Raw genomic sequence first — 15,952 nt, forward strand, 5'->3', positions numbered from 1 at the left:
CGAACTAGAACTTTTTTTTTACAAATAAAGAAAATAAAAATTAGTGCTTTCAGAAAATTTCTAGCAAATAAAAAACAGAAAAACCTCTATTTTGCTCACCTTCACTTGTTCGCTATCGACAGCGGTCTTGAGCTTGTTCACAACATCACCAACTAGGTTCTGCAAGTTGTTTATCAGATCAGCAGCGGGGTCCTGAACGGCGGCGTCATCGCGAGGAACGCGAGCCATCTCAATGAACTGCAGTAGAAATTCAAAAATAATTCATTAAAATCTCCAATAAACAAAGTTGATGAAAATCGGTGATTTGAAAAAATTAATAGATGCTGCTATAAAATCACCTGCACGAAGCACAGCACAACGAAGAGACCAAGGATGCACTTGAATACAGCAGACATTTTGCTTTGGCTTTGGTTTTTTGAATGGTTTTAAATAAAAGTGAAGAGAACTGTCGAACTACACGCCACAAAGACCGGCTTACGAATGATATCTGAATATAAATTTATAAAGACTTAGGCATTAGGTTTTCCATATTTGAGAGTCTTATCGCAATCACGTTTCACTATTCTTGTTTATTGTTGGTGTTGCTATTGTGTCTCGCACATAACACACAACTTGTTGTTAGTGCAGCTGATAACCTTTTGAATCTAGCACAAACTTGCTGATAAGTTGCAATAGTAAAGGCCCACAATACGTCAATTATTTGCAGATCAAAGTTTGCATGCGGGACACAGTTCTATATCAAGCTATATGTTTGTGTCGAAGAGTATAGATTTGCAACTGCGTGCATGTTAGGGTGTGCTGACTTGATTGAGGTTAGAAAATAAATTCCAAACTGTTTCGGTTTAGGCATCTATCTTAGTAGACACTAATCATTTATTAATTTAGAAGAAATCGAGAGTGTAAAACCATAATTAGAGAGAAATATAATGACGACATGAAATGTCAACGAGATCAACTGTCAAATTATCATAATATCACCCTGTTGTATAAACAAGCTTTTCGTTTATGACATCACTAGGAAAGTACATAGGCAAATAGGTAGTGCGGATGTCAGATGACCCACCAAGGCCTTTAGCTGACCCATTGTGAAGCCAAGACGATTAAAATCCTCGCAGTCCATTTTTACCCCTCTGAATCTTCCCTTGCTTCTAATGAAGTTCATCAATAAAACAATTGTATCTGTGCAACATTCAACAACATTGTCAAGACACCCTCATCCGTTCGTTGCAACTCTTTTCTTATACAAAAACTGAATTCTTTGCTTTCGCTTAGGAGATGTTTTGTAGTTTCCTCTGCCTGACAGCTTCTTTAATAGTCATTGTATGCAATTCAAATTATGTTAATTAGACAGTGACCTGTTAGTACTCCTACATGTTTGTTGATTAAATATCTGCAAATAGCTACAGGCATATGTATATATTTCCACTTTCCCACAGTCTAATTGTAGGGTGATGCCGGTTTTGGCTATTTCACTGGTCTGGAGGGAATACTGGAAGGAGATTCTGACATTTAGTTTTGTTGAAAAGACACCACCTCCGCGGTTATCTAGTTTAGGCTCATCTGTAAAGACACTCACCCCGTTCCTTTGCACCTCGCCCATTTCCCACACTTCTATGGATACCGTAGGATTACGAAAATCCGTGGTAATGGAATGCAACGGGAACTTTTTATGTATCGCAGATTGCTCCTTATCACAGGCGACTAAGTAATAAAGAAGATTCCTTTAGTCTAAGAACTGACTCCGCTGCGAGTTTCTTGGGAGTAAAGTATCCATACGCCTTACAGCATATTTCTTTTCCCTTATTGGCCACCATACCAATATACCGTTAGTCATAATCGACCTTTCAACTGCTTTGTAGTGCCAATGAATTACCGAGGCGTTCCCAATTGGGTCCTACCATCCTTTCACAAGTGTACAAGCCATCAGGAACCAATTTACATATACATATGTTTTAGAGTCAACTCAATGTGCTGTAACTAGCGAAAGTCCACTTTCAGGAATTTTATTCGACCGTTACATTTAATTTTGAAGAGAGCTTTCGAAAACGCGTACCTTGATTGTTGAAATTATTGGTCTTATTATGTAAAATGAAGTTGTGAAAAACTAAATTTACTGAGAGTTACTATCTACATCGAGAGTAAAAAACGGATACCAACTGTAGTATGAGGAAAGCAAGAGCTTCATTTTGACATCTGCAATCAATGTGGCCACGCTCCCAAATCTCCAGAAGCATAAGCTTAGAATATTCACAGCAAGTCGACGTTAGAGGATATGGAAACGAAAGATGGTTGGTTTTAGACTCCGTCAAGCAGACACACCAATCATAAACAAGTGTCAACGAAGTAACTATAGAATTTCATATTGTGGCCCAAAATTATAAGTAATGAAACGTTTCGGAATTTAATAAAGTAAGAATCCGTTCTGAAGCGGATAAAGCGCAAAAAATGAGTCTACGCTCCAGACGGCAGAAATTGTGGTCTACTATAAATTATATGGAGAACGCACTTCGGCACTATGCGAACTAGCCGAAGTCAAATTCACTTGGGACGACACAAAGACCATTCATGTGAGAGGACGAAAACTTGTAAAAGTCAAATGTTTTAGAGAGGAGTATTTTTTAAATCATTTATAACTCAAGTACGGCTGAACGAGTTTTGATAATCTTTAAAATTATAATATATCACCAAGGTACAGAGATTAGGGTTGTGCAAAGGACATTCAAAAGGCTTGCACCGGCATACTGGCGGCCATACCGGCCAACGAGCTAAACACTCGTTCTACATGCTTTTGGAACGTACAAAAACCTGTATTGAAGCAGAAGGAGACTATTTTGAATAAAATAAATTGATTTCGAAAAATAGCTGGGAGTGTAGAGTCGATTCGATGCAGAAACTCGGACTAACGTATTTTACGTCGAGATCTTAAATTAAAGGCGTAAAAAGTAAAGCTTGAAATGGATCACTCTTTATAACCACCCATAACTCTCCGTATTGGTTATAATTACTTCAAATATATTGTATATGAGTTAATTCTGACACGACTTAATTTGACTATAACTCCTTTAAATTTGTCGAGTTATCAGTTATTTATAGTAGTAAGTCCCGTTCTCAATCCCCTGAAACCTCTATCAACTTCCGTTTATAACAAAGTGAAAATGAAATGAAAACAAAAAGAGAAAATACGAAAATCTTTCTCACTATTTGTCTGTGATTTTAATATTTTTATTGCCATCAAGCAACAATTTCTATTTATCACACACGTGAGTGCATATAAACAAACACATTCATATGTAAATATAGATACATATATAGTAGATATGACTTGCATCGAGTGTGGCTGCACCTATGGGAATACACGAGTTCCTTTCCTTTCAGCGTCCTCAATTGCTCTGTTAAAGTCTTCAGTCACTTTCTGAAAATACACACAAATGAAAAATGGTTAGAAATAAAAACTTTCTCAGCAAGATTCCACATTAAATGACTGACTTTTAAGTGGTCTGTACCCAGAGTGTTCTTCAAGGTTTCGGTTATAGAGTCCAGCATATTCTGCAAATGAATCGCAAGCTCAGAGGTGGGCTTAGCAGCGTTCTCGTCGCGTGGAATACGTGCCATTTCGCTGAACTAAAATAATTGTCAAAAAGTATACAATTTTGCGTTTAAAAAACGAAAAAAAAAGACGTTAAACCTGCACACAGCATAGCAAAACGAGGCAGCCGATAATGTATTTTCCCATGGGTGACATGATGCAGTACTTTGTCGGATTTACAGATTCAGATTTGCTTGCTGCACAAGTTCAGTGCTCACTGTGAAAGCTGACGCAAGATTGATAGCTCTACTAGTTAGCAGTATGCTCTCGCAGCTTTACTTTCTCTGTTTTGTGTGTGTGTGTGTGTGTGACATCATATATTACATTGTTCAAGTGCTCTGTTTGATCTTGCCGATAACACAAAGCCTTAAAGAGAGCCAGGAGAAAAAACTGCTGTTCTCATTCTTACAATAAATTTTTAAATGTATGAAGTATACAATTTTAGTATCATTAATGCAGTTACTTTTACGGAAGATTCTCTTTACATGTGTATGTATGTCTTTATGTATACTAATAATAGTAGATCCAGCCATGAGCTGCTGCAGCTATGGCATACAATAATATTATTATAATAAACTATGAGTGAATGGCTATTTATAGTATATATGTATTACTACAGTGAATGAGTATTGCTATTATTTATGAAAAATGTCGAAATACCCTTAAAAACGCCATAAAAAGGAATTACACCCTAAAAAATATGGATATAATAATAAACAGCATGACGGATTGAGTCGATTAAGCCATGTGTCTCATTTTAGTCCCTTAGTTTTTACGATATGAATCTGAAATTCTCTCACGTCTTTTTCTTCTCAAGAAACTGCAGACTTGTCGAAACTGTCGATGTTGAATCACAATAGCCTATAACTGTCATGAGAACTGATCTTCATCATCCTTATATAAAAAGAAATCTTTCTCATTAAGTTTTGCGTGGCTAATTTCCAAAGCTAACAAACAATCTTCGAAGAAATTGTTTACATGGGCCCACTATAGCAGAAAACGCATTTTTCAATAGAGACGCTACAAAATTAGACCGATATTGACAGCAAAGGACGCCATATTTATTCCCGCTATTTTGAAATTTCTCTTCAGTAAGGTTTGCCATTTCATTATAGAAAGTTATACGACCTAACAACTAGATAAAAGTATTAAAATTTACTACCGAAATTCGTAGTCAGTGGCCTCAACTTTAAGAGCGCTACGTTCAATTTATGATCAACATTATCGTCCTGTTAGATTAACAATTGAGTGTGATTGTAGTGGACAAGTTTTAATTCACAGGCACAGTACAAAATGTTCCCGCGCCAGTGAGACAAACAAGTGTCCGTACTGTCGAGAATATTGCTGGCGCTTGCGCATCAATTGAGGAAAACCCAAATTAGTCTTTCACACGGCGTTCTCAAGCATGGGTCATCTCTGTGGCCGTCGTTGTGGAGAATTTTACGAAAAGATCTTGACCTACATTCTTATAAGATCAAATTGACGCAAGAACTGAAATCGCTTGAAACAGAATCGTCGTATGCTCGTGAATTGGGCTGAGCACGAACTAGAAATTGATTCAGATTTTCATCGAAAATTCATCTTCAGCGATGAGGTTCATTTCTGGCTGAACGGCTTCGTCAAGAAGTAAAATATGCATTATTGGCCAGACAGCAACCCACACGTACTCCATTAATTACGGTTTGGTACGGCGGCGTCATTGGGCCCTACTGATCAAGACTGGCACGTTACTGTGAATGGAAATCGCTACCGCTCAATGATATCCGAACATTTTCGGCCCGAATTGGGTGATGTAGACTTGAACAATGTATGGTTTCAATAGGACAGCGCTACAAACCACACAGTGAATGTCACAATCGATTTATTGAAAACCAATTTTGACGAATGTGTTATCTCAAGAAATGGTCCAGTCATTTGACCGCCTCAGCCGTGGTCGAAAATAGGGTTCAGCGTCCGGACTTTAATAAGTGTGCCCGTGGTGGCACAAAAGAAATCGAGTTCCATACATAGTGGCATAGATTGTACTTTCACAAGAATAAATAATTTCATTGATATCCCAAACCAACAACTTCGACAAATGTTGAGATATTGTTTCATGAAAAGATCTATCAGAACCAGGAGAAGTTATCGTTCATTTTGGCGCATATAACAGAAGAAATTATAATGATTTCTTGTTACTAAATAGCGTGCGAAAACGGTTTGCGAGTGTTCGATTAATTTAACTCGAAATAAATAACATCACCAGAGCGTTTGAAAACGAAAACTCTGAAAATTTTACGCGTATACGATTTGCAAAACATATCTTTTTAACTGGCAGTGATCTGACGTTAGAACAACATATAGTCGAGTCTAATATGACTGTTTGAAGCTAGCATACGTCGTTCATGATTTTGAAATGATTCGATTTAATTTCCAGCAGATATTTAATACTTGTTGCTTTATTTTCAAAGTAATTTGATTCACGAACATGGCGATTTTCTCTGGGATGTTTTTATCGATAAAGAATATAGTAAGTATATAGTATACTACTCATCACACTGTAATGCAGTGAAGAACGCGTGTAAGACAGTGTCATCAAGCTCATACCCAAATATTATAAAAGGAATGTCTCTTTCATAGAAGCAATAGCGTATTATGTGTAAGCGCTGCTGTATCCAAATAAACTATTGTTGAAGAACTGTATCATTTTCTGTCGCCTGAACGCACAAGCAATGCCACATAAGTATTTGTAAGTGTTCTAAGAAATATTTTTAGTTACTGAAATAGTATTCTAATTATGTGCTATCAGCTCAGCAAGTATAAATGTGCATACATATGTACACTAAGGGGATCTTTAACGCATTGCAAAGTTATACTATATTTTATACTTATTCTTATACTATATACTGTTATACGAATCACGCATTATTTTTAATATTGGAGCTCTGAGGGAATTGATATTAGAGATAAACGAAATCAGCTGTTTGGTGCCGCTTCAAAACGCTATTACTCAAGAGAGTTGTGCTACAACTCAACCACTATACGAGCGTTTATAGTATCAGAGTAAGTAGCGGTACTTTCCCTTTGAAAGAATCAACTTCAATGGTAAATTTAACTTTTAGCATTTCTGGAATGAGTGATATTGGATCATGGGTGTATCTACAACCGTTTTAAATTAAAACAGTTTCTTTCATTCTATAATATTATATTATATTTACATTTATGAAAATACTTTCAAGAATATACTATAGAATATACTTATAGTTTAACAGTTTAAGTTCTTTTCTGGCCTTCAATAATCTTCAGAGCCTAATGTGATTTCATTGGAAAGCGCAAATAAAAAATATAAAAATAATACTTTGAAGTAATATTTGAAATAATATATTGAAATAATCATGCATCTGACTCATTAATTTTGTTGGTTTATTGAAATATGCTTACAAAATTTATTTTTTTACACTTGGTTTAGAATAAATTAATGTGAGACCTTTTCACCAGGCTTTTGGAAGCTTTCAAAGAGCTGATTCAATTGCTGGGTGCCGGATTCTGCGAATTTCTGAAAAAATATAACAACCGTTAATAAAATATATTGTATTTGTTTTTAGGCACTCATTACTTAATTCTAATTTAATGACTATCTCTTCTTTTCGAGTGTTCGATTAAGACTGGGAAAATATTTAATAAAGGCTGATCTTCTTTCACAGATTGAAACAAATCCCAACAAGATTTGTAGTAACTAGGCTTTATATAGATAACTGAGAGGTCTTAAGGAACACTACAATAGTTTGTATAGAAAATCTAACTAGAACTATAGCCTTTAGATAACCTAATTTTGTTAAGAGGTTACATACTCGAAAAAATCAAAAATTTTTCCATACCGTTTTCTCAAAGTATCTTTTTTCGAGATTAAGTGTGTTCCAAATTTCATAAAGATCAAAGCACTAATGCCAAAGTTGCAGCTGTTAACAACGCGCTTCATCCAATTGCCCAACTGCTGTTCAGGCGAGTTGGGTTTCACAAGAACTATGTATGTGACCTCTTAATCTAATTTTCACATCTTTGCAGAAAATAAAAAAAAAGCTTCAACAAACCGATTTCATCAAAGAAAGAGTGTATGATATATAATATATCCCATTTATAACCAATTAGTAATAACTCTTATCAGTATTCTTAACATGGTGAGTTTTCTATTTGAACAATTCTTAACTTTTACTGACCTTGAATTCTTCTGGGTTAAAGGTATCCTTGAAACGACTTGCTTCTTCTTGGAACAATTTGTTCAAACTGGCACCAAGTTCACCCAATTTGGCAGCAAACTCGTTAGTGGCGGTATCGCTATCGGTATCGCGGGGAATGCGTGCCATCTCAATGAACTAGAAAAAAAATGTAATATATATAGTATAATCAACGATGAAGAAATAGCAATGATAGCTTTAAATGAAATACCCTTTTCCACTTTACTAACCTGAACAAAGCACAGCACAATGAAGAGGCCGAGAAGACACTTCAATACGGGAGACATTGTGAATTTTTGTGATAACCGGAACAACAGAACTGCCAAGCGTGAGCGGTGGTAAGTGAATGTGTTGTCGAAGTAAAAGAAAATCTTGCGAGAAGCCTTTGTCGTTCTTTTCATAATCACTCTGTGTAGATCAGCGAACTGATAATGTGCTCGAAGACATGGGCATAGCGGTAACAGTTTCAAGTAATGAGTTATAAAAAAAAAAAAATTTTACGTACAAGGGCATTAAGGTGCGCCAAATTATTCCACCGATCTATTTTGGTGGAATAAAAATTTCTAAATGAAATTGTTGGAGTAATCATTAAAGGAACTATGTATTATTTTTATATATAACTTTAAATAGTGCTTTATACAAGAGCTTTAAGTACAGAGTCAGAGAGATGCGCCAAGTATTCATTACAGATCTCGGTCAACGAGCTGCTTAAAAAATTGCTCCGTTCAAATCATAGAAAAATTTCAGAAAATATTGTTTAAATTAGGTTAGTCTATTAGGCTAGTGATTAAACTTGGCATCGTAGTTAATGAGAAGTAATCATCCTTCAGGATATCACCAGCGCTTGGTGAGAAGTGCAATAGACTCTGTAGACGCACTATCGATACCTCTTCCTTTGTCTCATACAATGGTCCCCAAATCATGGACAAGGGTATAAGAGATATTCCATTGTTTCGCTGGTTCATTGCTCTTGACATTGTCTGCAGTCTCTTCGATTCCGCAGGCGTCTGTCGCTATCAGACGGTGTCTAGTGGGTATTTCAATCATGTTCCTACAGCCCTTCCTACGGAGTGCCAGTAGGAACTGTGTGTATATCCAATCTACCGTTTTACATATGACTTTTGCAGATAGATCGTTACATAGCGTTTTGATTTTCCTTGCCATACTTCTGTCCAGATTTAATCACGTTTTCAGTTGACACTATTGGTTATCCCATGCAATACCTCGATGTCTTTGTGACCTGGCGCCCAGTTGAACTAAAGTCGCTTGGTTCCGACGACAGTCTCCTCTGCTGTCCTGATTTCCAAGGCATTTCTGACCGAAAAGTGGGATCATTTGGTCGCTACTTGCTAAACGAGCATTACCTACCAAGCCTGAAGGTAGCATAATATATCAAAACCCCCATGTAACCAGTAGTCGTCCCGCCGATTTTGCCGTAAAATTTTCATCAAAGAGGTCTATAGGGCAGGCTTAGTATCAGTTCAAGAGCAGCCGGTGGAGTAGTTATTGGAGCTTTTGTTGAGGTCAGTGCAGCGAGCTTCTAAACCTCTTCTATTGGCTGTCGGTAGGTACATTTTTGTAAAGCTGTCTATCACACTACTTAACCGAGATTTTTTGAATAGGAGTTATTTCTCCTTGGCCGGAGAAAATCCGGGTCAACTCCAGCAACGTAGAATTTACTACTTAACGCATATCGAGTTTAACGATAAATTGTGATTTTTCGAAAAATGTTTAGTTCGCAAGAGCTAACACACCCTAATATAGACAAATATATGAGGACTTAACATGTGAGTGGTGCGGTTGCCGTAGGTTCATGGGGTGAAACTCATTCACTTTGCACGCAATACTCAACAAGTTTTTTTCTCAGTTTTTTTACTTCAAATATTTATTTAAATTTTTACGATTTTTTTTAGCAGGAACATACATAGCTACGCACCACAATTTTTTTGTGCGTATTTTTTTTTTAAGTGATATTTTTTTTGCAATAAATAATTCGCGCGCGACACATTCGGTCCATTTGTCTGACGTAATATTATGCGAAGAAGTGTTCGGTCCATTCAAGCAATTTAGACTTAGAACGCGATAACAAGTATATAGTATACATAGTTGCTAAATTTCCAATAACAATCGAACATGGATGAAATAGAGAGAGTGGAGGGGCGCAAAAGCATTGCTCAGTTTCGCAAGAGTATCTACGGCGGTGATGAAGTCGAATTCGCCGATATTTTTCAATTCGATATTGATGAAGACGATCATAAGAAAATATTACAAGTGATGAGGGACTCTCTTCAGCGTTTACCTGATAGCTTTCGAAGCAATATTTTGGACCGATTCATAGAGGAACATCCCGAGTTAAACTGGAAGATTGAGACAACTGGGGAGAAAGACGAAGATCAAGACAATTTAGAAGACATTTTGAAAACATTTCGTTTTGACAGCTTAATTCCCTCGCGTTGGGTGGAAGTTCACGAGACATTTGACAGAAAATTGCGTCCGTTTGCGAGCGCTTTCATGATCAGAGATTCTGAAAAGTTTTGGGCCATAATTCAAGCGACTAAGGTAGCACATTTCGAGCCGGTACGCACCTATGCGGTTGAAAAATTAGGCAACGACATTAACAATTCTCTGTATATGATCTTTAAAATGAATCTATGCAAAGATGAGGACTTCAAACTAGGCGACTTGGAGCATTTTCATGTTTTCAGTTGGACGGACGATCGATTTTTCGCCAGAAGACATATGAAAGGTATTGCTTGGGTTGATATTTTTATAAAATCTTTAACAGAAGAATGTTTGGACGCATTCAAATTGCGTTATGATATTACGGAATTGGTGCGACTGTTGAAACCGCTACTATCAAGCTTCTATAGCGCAAATCCTGAGTTCATAAAAGAAAGCAAAGAAGTTATTGAGTAAGTAAATTACAGATTTGCCGTATTCTAGAAATTCACATTCACAAATTTCTATTACCCATTTCCGACTCGCCTTAGAAATGCACGTCTATTGCTGGGTTTTCATGACAAAGTCATGAAAGAACTGGAAGAGAACCTCGAATTTTTCTGCAGCAAAGTCAATCAGATCACTAATATTTCACTCAACCGTCGAAGTGTGAACCGTGATGTGGTAAAAAACTACTTTGAACTGGAAACATTGGCCTATGTTGGTTAGTATGATCTCACGTTCAAAATTCGGTTCAACATATAATGAGTTGTTTTTCATTTATTAGTTCGTGATCCTATCGAGAAACGTTATCAAATCAATTACTATAAGCAAAAGACCGCAGACTGGCAGTGCTACTTCGAAAACCAAGAGCGTCAAATTGAGGAAAAATTACTTAAAGTTAAGAAGAAGCATAACGCCGAAGTATACTGTCATTCATCCATGATGCAGTGCATATACGGCATAATTGAGGTTGGTTAGGGTGTGATTTTTTACTGTTGACTAGTGTAGCGTAGCTGTAAACTTACTCATAGCATAGTTTTAGGCTTTAAAATTACTGTGCAAAATATTAAAATGTTTGTGTTTCATTTCCGCTTAGGACTACAAACGGCGCATTGAAGGACTGTCTCAAGAATATGATCGGCGTTTCAATGAAGTCGAAGAGAAGAATCACAAACTTAAAACCAATATGGATAAAATAAAGATTCAAACCGACTTTTTAATGGCCGAAAAGGACTACATGCAAATGCGTATTGAGGAAATGCAAAAGGGCAAGGAGGTAAAACTTCCGAAAAGGAAAAAACGCTCCCTCATTTCGATGTTATCAAGTGCCAGCGTAAGAGAATTGAAGAAGAAACGCTCCAAGTTAAATTAACTAAATAACGGTATATATTCATTTAGTAGTGCATAAGTAACGGTATTGCATAGAATAGAAATTCAAAAAGGCTTTCAAGAAATATACTATGGATATTTGTATTGACACAATTTTTTTTTTTCTTTTGCACATGAGTGCCATGTTGGGCCTTTAAGTCATCAAAAGGAAAATTTGTTATTTAAGGATAATCATTGCAATATTTTGTGGCTCTAGCTAAACTCTTAATTTAAATTTTGCAACTTATAAAATATATTGCGAACTGAGATCCTGCACCAGACTTATAACCATTGATCCAATTAGAGGTACTTTTTTCAATAGCAAATTAAAAACTTCTTCAACGTTCGATAAGCAAATCACTGTGGGTAAGCGACTAAGCAAAGACCATGAAAAATTCATGTCTAATTTTCAAGTAAATGCTAAAAAATTCAAACAGATCAGTTGTTGTCATCAAACGAAACTTGGTGAACGACCCAATATAAGTGTAACGAACCATAAGCTTTGATTCAGTTCCTGTGATGTGTCCAATATTCGGTCGATATAAAATACGAATGAGTCCATCCGTCATCGCACGCAACAATTGAAGCTGTGTACATACATTTTATGGAAAATTCTGTGAAAGGAGCTTGCATCACACTTGGAATGATAATAACCCACAAGCGATTTTTGTATGCCATGGGCAGAGGAACCATTGGTTCATATTTTTTCAAAAATCAAACCGGCTATATTGTTACAATCAATGGGACACACTATAGAGTCATTATTGATGACTTTTAACAGCCTGAATTGGAGGATGATGTGAACGACCTATGGGTCCAATAAGACCTACATACCATTAAGCCTAAGAAACAAAAAATTTATTATGGAAACTTATGGCGCTAAAGCAATTAGAGAGAAGGGTGAGTAAGATACTCCCTCCGACCTGTAGTAAAAGAGGATAAATGGTTGCTTTTTTCCCGAGGTTAAAAGCAGAGTAACCTATGCGCTACTAAGTGATTTAATTCCTTATAACACATATGCTATAGGATGGCCACGTTAGGTTCGATGGTGGATCCATGCACTTGAATTCCCTTCTGCAGTGCTTTGTGAAGCCATAAAACAGAACTTTTGTATTCGATCTTATGAGTCATTAAAGTACCTTGTGATCAGTGCTTACGCTTCCAAGTGTTTAAGTTTTGATCTCACAAACACGCGATAATCAAAAGGGAAGTGTGAAGATGTTTCCGACTTGTCATTCTTCAGAAACCTGCTGTAAATCTACCGCTACCTTAATGGCAGCAAATCTCAGCTTGAAAAATACTGCATTAGTATCGAAGTCTGGCACTGCAGCTGACAGAAAGTTCCTAATAATATATTACTCCAACAACATTTCCCTGAAGCTTTGAGCCATCCGCAAAGTAGCTCTCTGCCCCTCTTCTCCAACGGCTTTTACCCTTCCTATGTGGGCGGACAGTTAGATACCCAGATTCTCTGATCTTGAAAGCTACTTTCGCGGTCATACACCTTCCGGCATTTTCTATGGGCACTTTATGCAGAAGTGCACTAAGACGATCCCTATATATTCGGATAAATCATTTCTTTTTAACTACTTTGCGCTACGGAAACTCATTTTCTATTTGCAACAGTTTTCCTTTCAAAAATTTATTACTCTCAATATTTTTTAACGCGTGCAAGCTTTTTACATACGTTTTACAATATAATATAGGATACAAAATAAATAGGATATATATATTTTTTTTTTACTTAACTAGTAACGCACTTCGTAGACATATACGTGAGCTTCAATCGGGTGAAATACGAAATACGAAACTAGATATTTAGTTAATGTACGCGAATCAGACAAATTATCAATAGCAAAACATGATTAACTTAGAGGACGGCAGAAGGAGCATTGCGCATTTTCGCAGAAGTGTCTATGGCGGCGATGAGGTCGACTTTGCCGATATTTTCCAATACGACATGGATGAGGACGATCACAAGCAAATGTTAACTGTAATGAGGGACTCTATGATGCGCTTACCGGGCACGTTTCGCAGCGGAATTTTGGATAAATTCGTGGATGATCATCCTTCTTTACGATGGACTGTCGACGAGGATGAAGTAGACACTGGCTCCGGATATACTTTTGAGAGTTTAATTCCGTCACGCTGGATATTAATACACGACGAATTCGACAGACAGTTGCGCTCATTTTCGAGCACTTTCTCCATACGCGATCCGGATAAATTTTGGAGCATTGTACAGCATAAACAACAACCACATTACGAAATGGCACGTACGCTCGCAATAGAAAAATTGGCTAACGACGTCAATACGTCATTGTATATGATTTACAAACTAAATGATTGCAAAAACAAGAACTTCAAACTGGAAGACTACGAGCATTTTCAAGTTTTCAGTTGGACTGACGATCGTTTCCTCGCCAGGCGCCAAATGAAAGGTGTTGCTTGGGTGGATATCTTCAAAAAATCACTCACGGAAAATTGTTTGGACGCCTTCAAGCTGCGTTACGATATTATGGAATTGGTGCGTTTGCTGAAACCATACTTTATAAGCTTCTGTACCAAGAATAGCGAACTCGCAGTGCAGACGCTAGCAATGATAAAGTGAGTTAACGAATATCCCGAAGTAGAAAGCAGTTGTGTAGTGGAATTTAAAAACTTGAATTTGTATTAGCTGAAGGGCTGGTGGGTTCGCTTAGAATATAAAATGCTGTGAGGTGTTCGGTAGTAGTAGTCCCTATTAAGTCTTCGATCGTGACAGTTCGCTTATAGTAGATATATATGCATGTAAAAAGATTATACTACAAAATTTGATTTTGGGATCGGTGGGACTTTGCTAACAGGTCGTGCCATATAAAACCTCATTTTCTCCTTAAATCACTTCTTCTGACACTAATGCTTCAGAACGCAACCGCAGCTGTTGAGCTGCGCGAACAGTCTTTTCAGTTTCTCAAGTTTACTGGTTACGCAACCAACTTAATATAATATTTTTTATAAAAGTCTAATTTATAAATTCACCGCTATTTTAGCAATGCCAACAGCCTGTTGGAGATGCATAATAAAATTGAGGAGGAGTTGGAAGGGAGTGTGGCATTATTTATGAACAAAATCAATGAGATTACAAATATTTCACTGACACGCCGAAGTGTGGGCCGCGATGTCGTAAAGAACTATTTCGAATTGGAAACCTTAGCTTATATAGGTAAGTGATCCAACATTATTATGGGTAGGCCATATTAATCGTATTATATTGAACTCCACCACTAGTGCGTGATCCCATTGAGCAGCGTTATCATATGAATTACTTGATCAACAGAGCCGCTGAATGGCAGGATTACACGGACAAGAAGGAGAATGATATAAGACAAGAACTGGAAGACATCAACCGGAAGCATAATGTTGAACTGTATTGCAACGCCTCGATGATGCAGTGCATATATGGCATAATACAGGTGCGAAAAATTTTCACGAAAGCGGCAGTGTTGCATATTTGTAGGCGTAAATATTGACAGCACAGTAATTGCTGCCAGCTTTGAGTTACACCAACAACATATATGTATATAATTATTTCGTATGCTGCTAATTGTTATACGTTTTCAGGACTACAAAACTCGCATCGAAACCATGACCGTGGAATATGATCGCCGCATGAGTGAGCTACAAGATAAAAACACAAAACTCAAGGTTGGCTTGGATAATATGAAAATGCAAAAAGAGTTTCTGATGGGAGAAATGGAGTACATGAGTGCAAAAGTTAGAGAAATTGTGCCGGGTGGTGGTCCGGCTGAGGGAGTGAAACGTACTAAATCTAAACGATCGCACGTATCGGTTGCTTCGCGATTATCGCAGGTATCCCGCTCCTCAAATAGGTTACGTCAGTCCAAGTTGAAACAAGCAAAGTAAAGTTAAACGAATACATACTTATCCGGTATAATTACGTCTATGACGTGTGTAAATTGTACTAGTTTCTAGCAAAATATATTTATCGAGTGATATATTTTTAACAAACTTACTCTGTTTTACAAAACTCGTATTTCAGGTTCTGCGCGAATGGAGTGAGTGTGTGGGAACACATGCTTTCAAAATTTATTTTTTTTTTTTGGAGCATGGAGCCATTAAAGAAATCTGAAAAAAGACAACCCACCGTAACCGAGAACCGATTTGCTTATGAAAAAAACAGAAGGGTATTTTTAAAGCAGAAGAAAAATATTTTCAGGTTGTAATCACTTTGAACCGAAATAGTTTTATTTACAAGGAAGTAAAGGATCAGAAATGTGCCTGCCCTCTGTCGGAGGTTCAGGGAAGGCATTGGTTACGTAATATAGCTATAAAGAAAAAG

The 15,952-nt window shown here is 37.0% G+C and overlaps 2 protein-coding genes across 2 annotated transcripts; both read left to right on the plus strand.

Moving 5' to 3' along the window:
* Positions 1-9,933: 9,933 nt before the first annotated feature.
* On the plus strand, positions 9,934-11,724 carry LOC108973566. Its single transcript, XM_018940918.1, has 4 exons — positions 9,934-10,712; positions 10,791-10,963; positions 11,027-11,211; positions 11,339-11,724. The coding sequence occupies exons 1-4, from the start codon at positions 9,934-9,936 to the stop codon at positions 11,612-11,614; spliced, it is 1,413 nt and encodes a 470-aa protein (XP_018796463.1). The 3' UTR covers positions 11,615-11,724.
* A 1,559-nt stretch (positions 11,725-13,283) lies between these two features.
* LOC108973567 lies at positions 13,284-15,621 on the plus strand. The gene is made up of 4 exons (XM_018940919.1): positions 13,284-14,217; positions 14,643-14,815; positions 14,881-15,065; positions 15,214-15,621. The coding sequence occupies exons 1-4, from the start codon at positions 13,472-13,474 to the stop codon at positions 15,514-15,516; spliced, it is 1,407 nt and encodes a 468-aa protein (XP_018796464.1). The 5' UTR covers positions 13,284-13,471; the 3' UTR covers positions 15,517-15,621.
* The last annotated feature ends 331 nt before the right edge of the window (positions 15,622-15,952 follow it).

This window comes from Bactrocera latifrons, unplaced genomic scaffold (genome assembly GCF_001853355.1).
Source record: "Bactrocera latifrons isolate USDA-ARS-PBARC rearing strain unplaced genomic scaffold, ASM185335v1 scaffold_49, whole genome shotgun sequence".
In the NCBI taxonomy this organism is placed as follows: Eukaryota; Metazoa; Arthropoda; class Insecta; order Diptera; family Tephritidae; genus Bactrocera; species Bactrocera latifrons.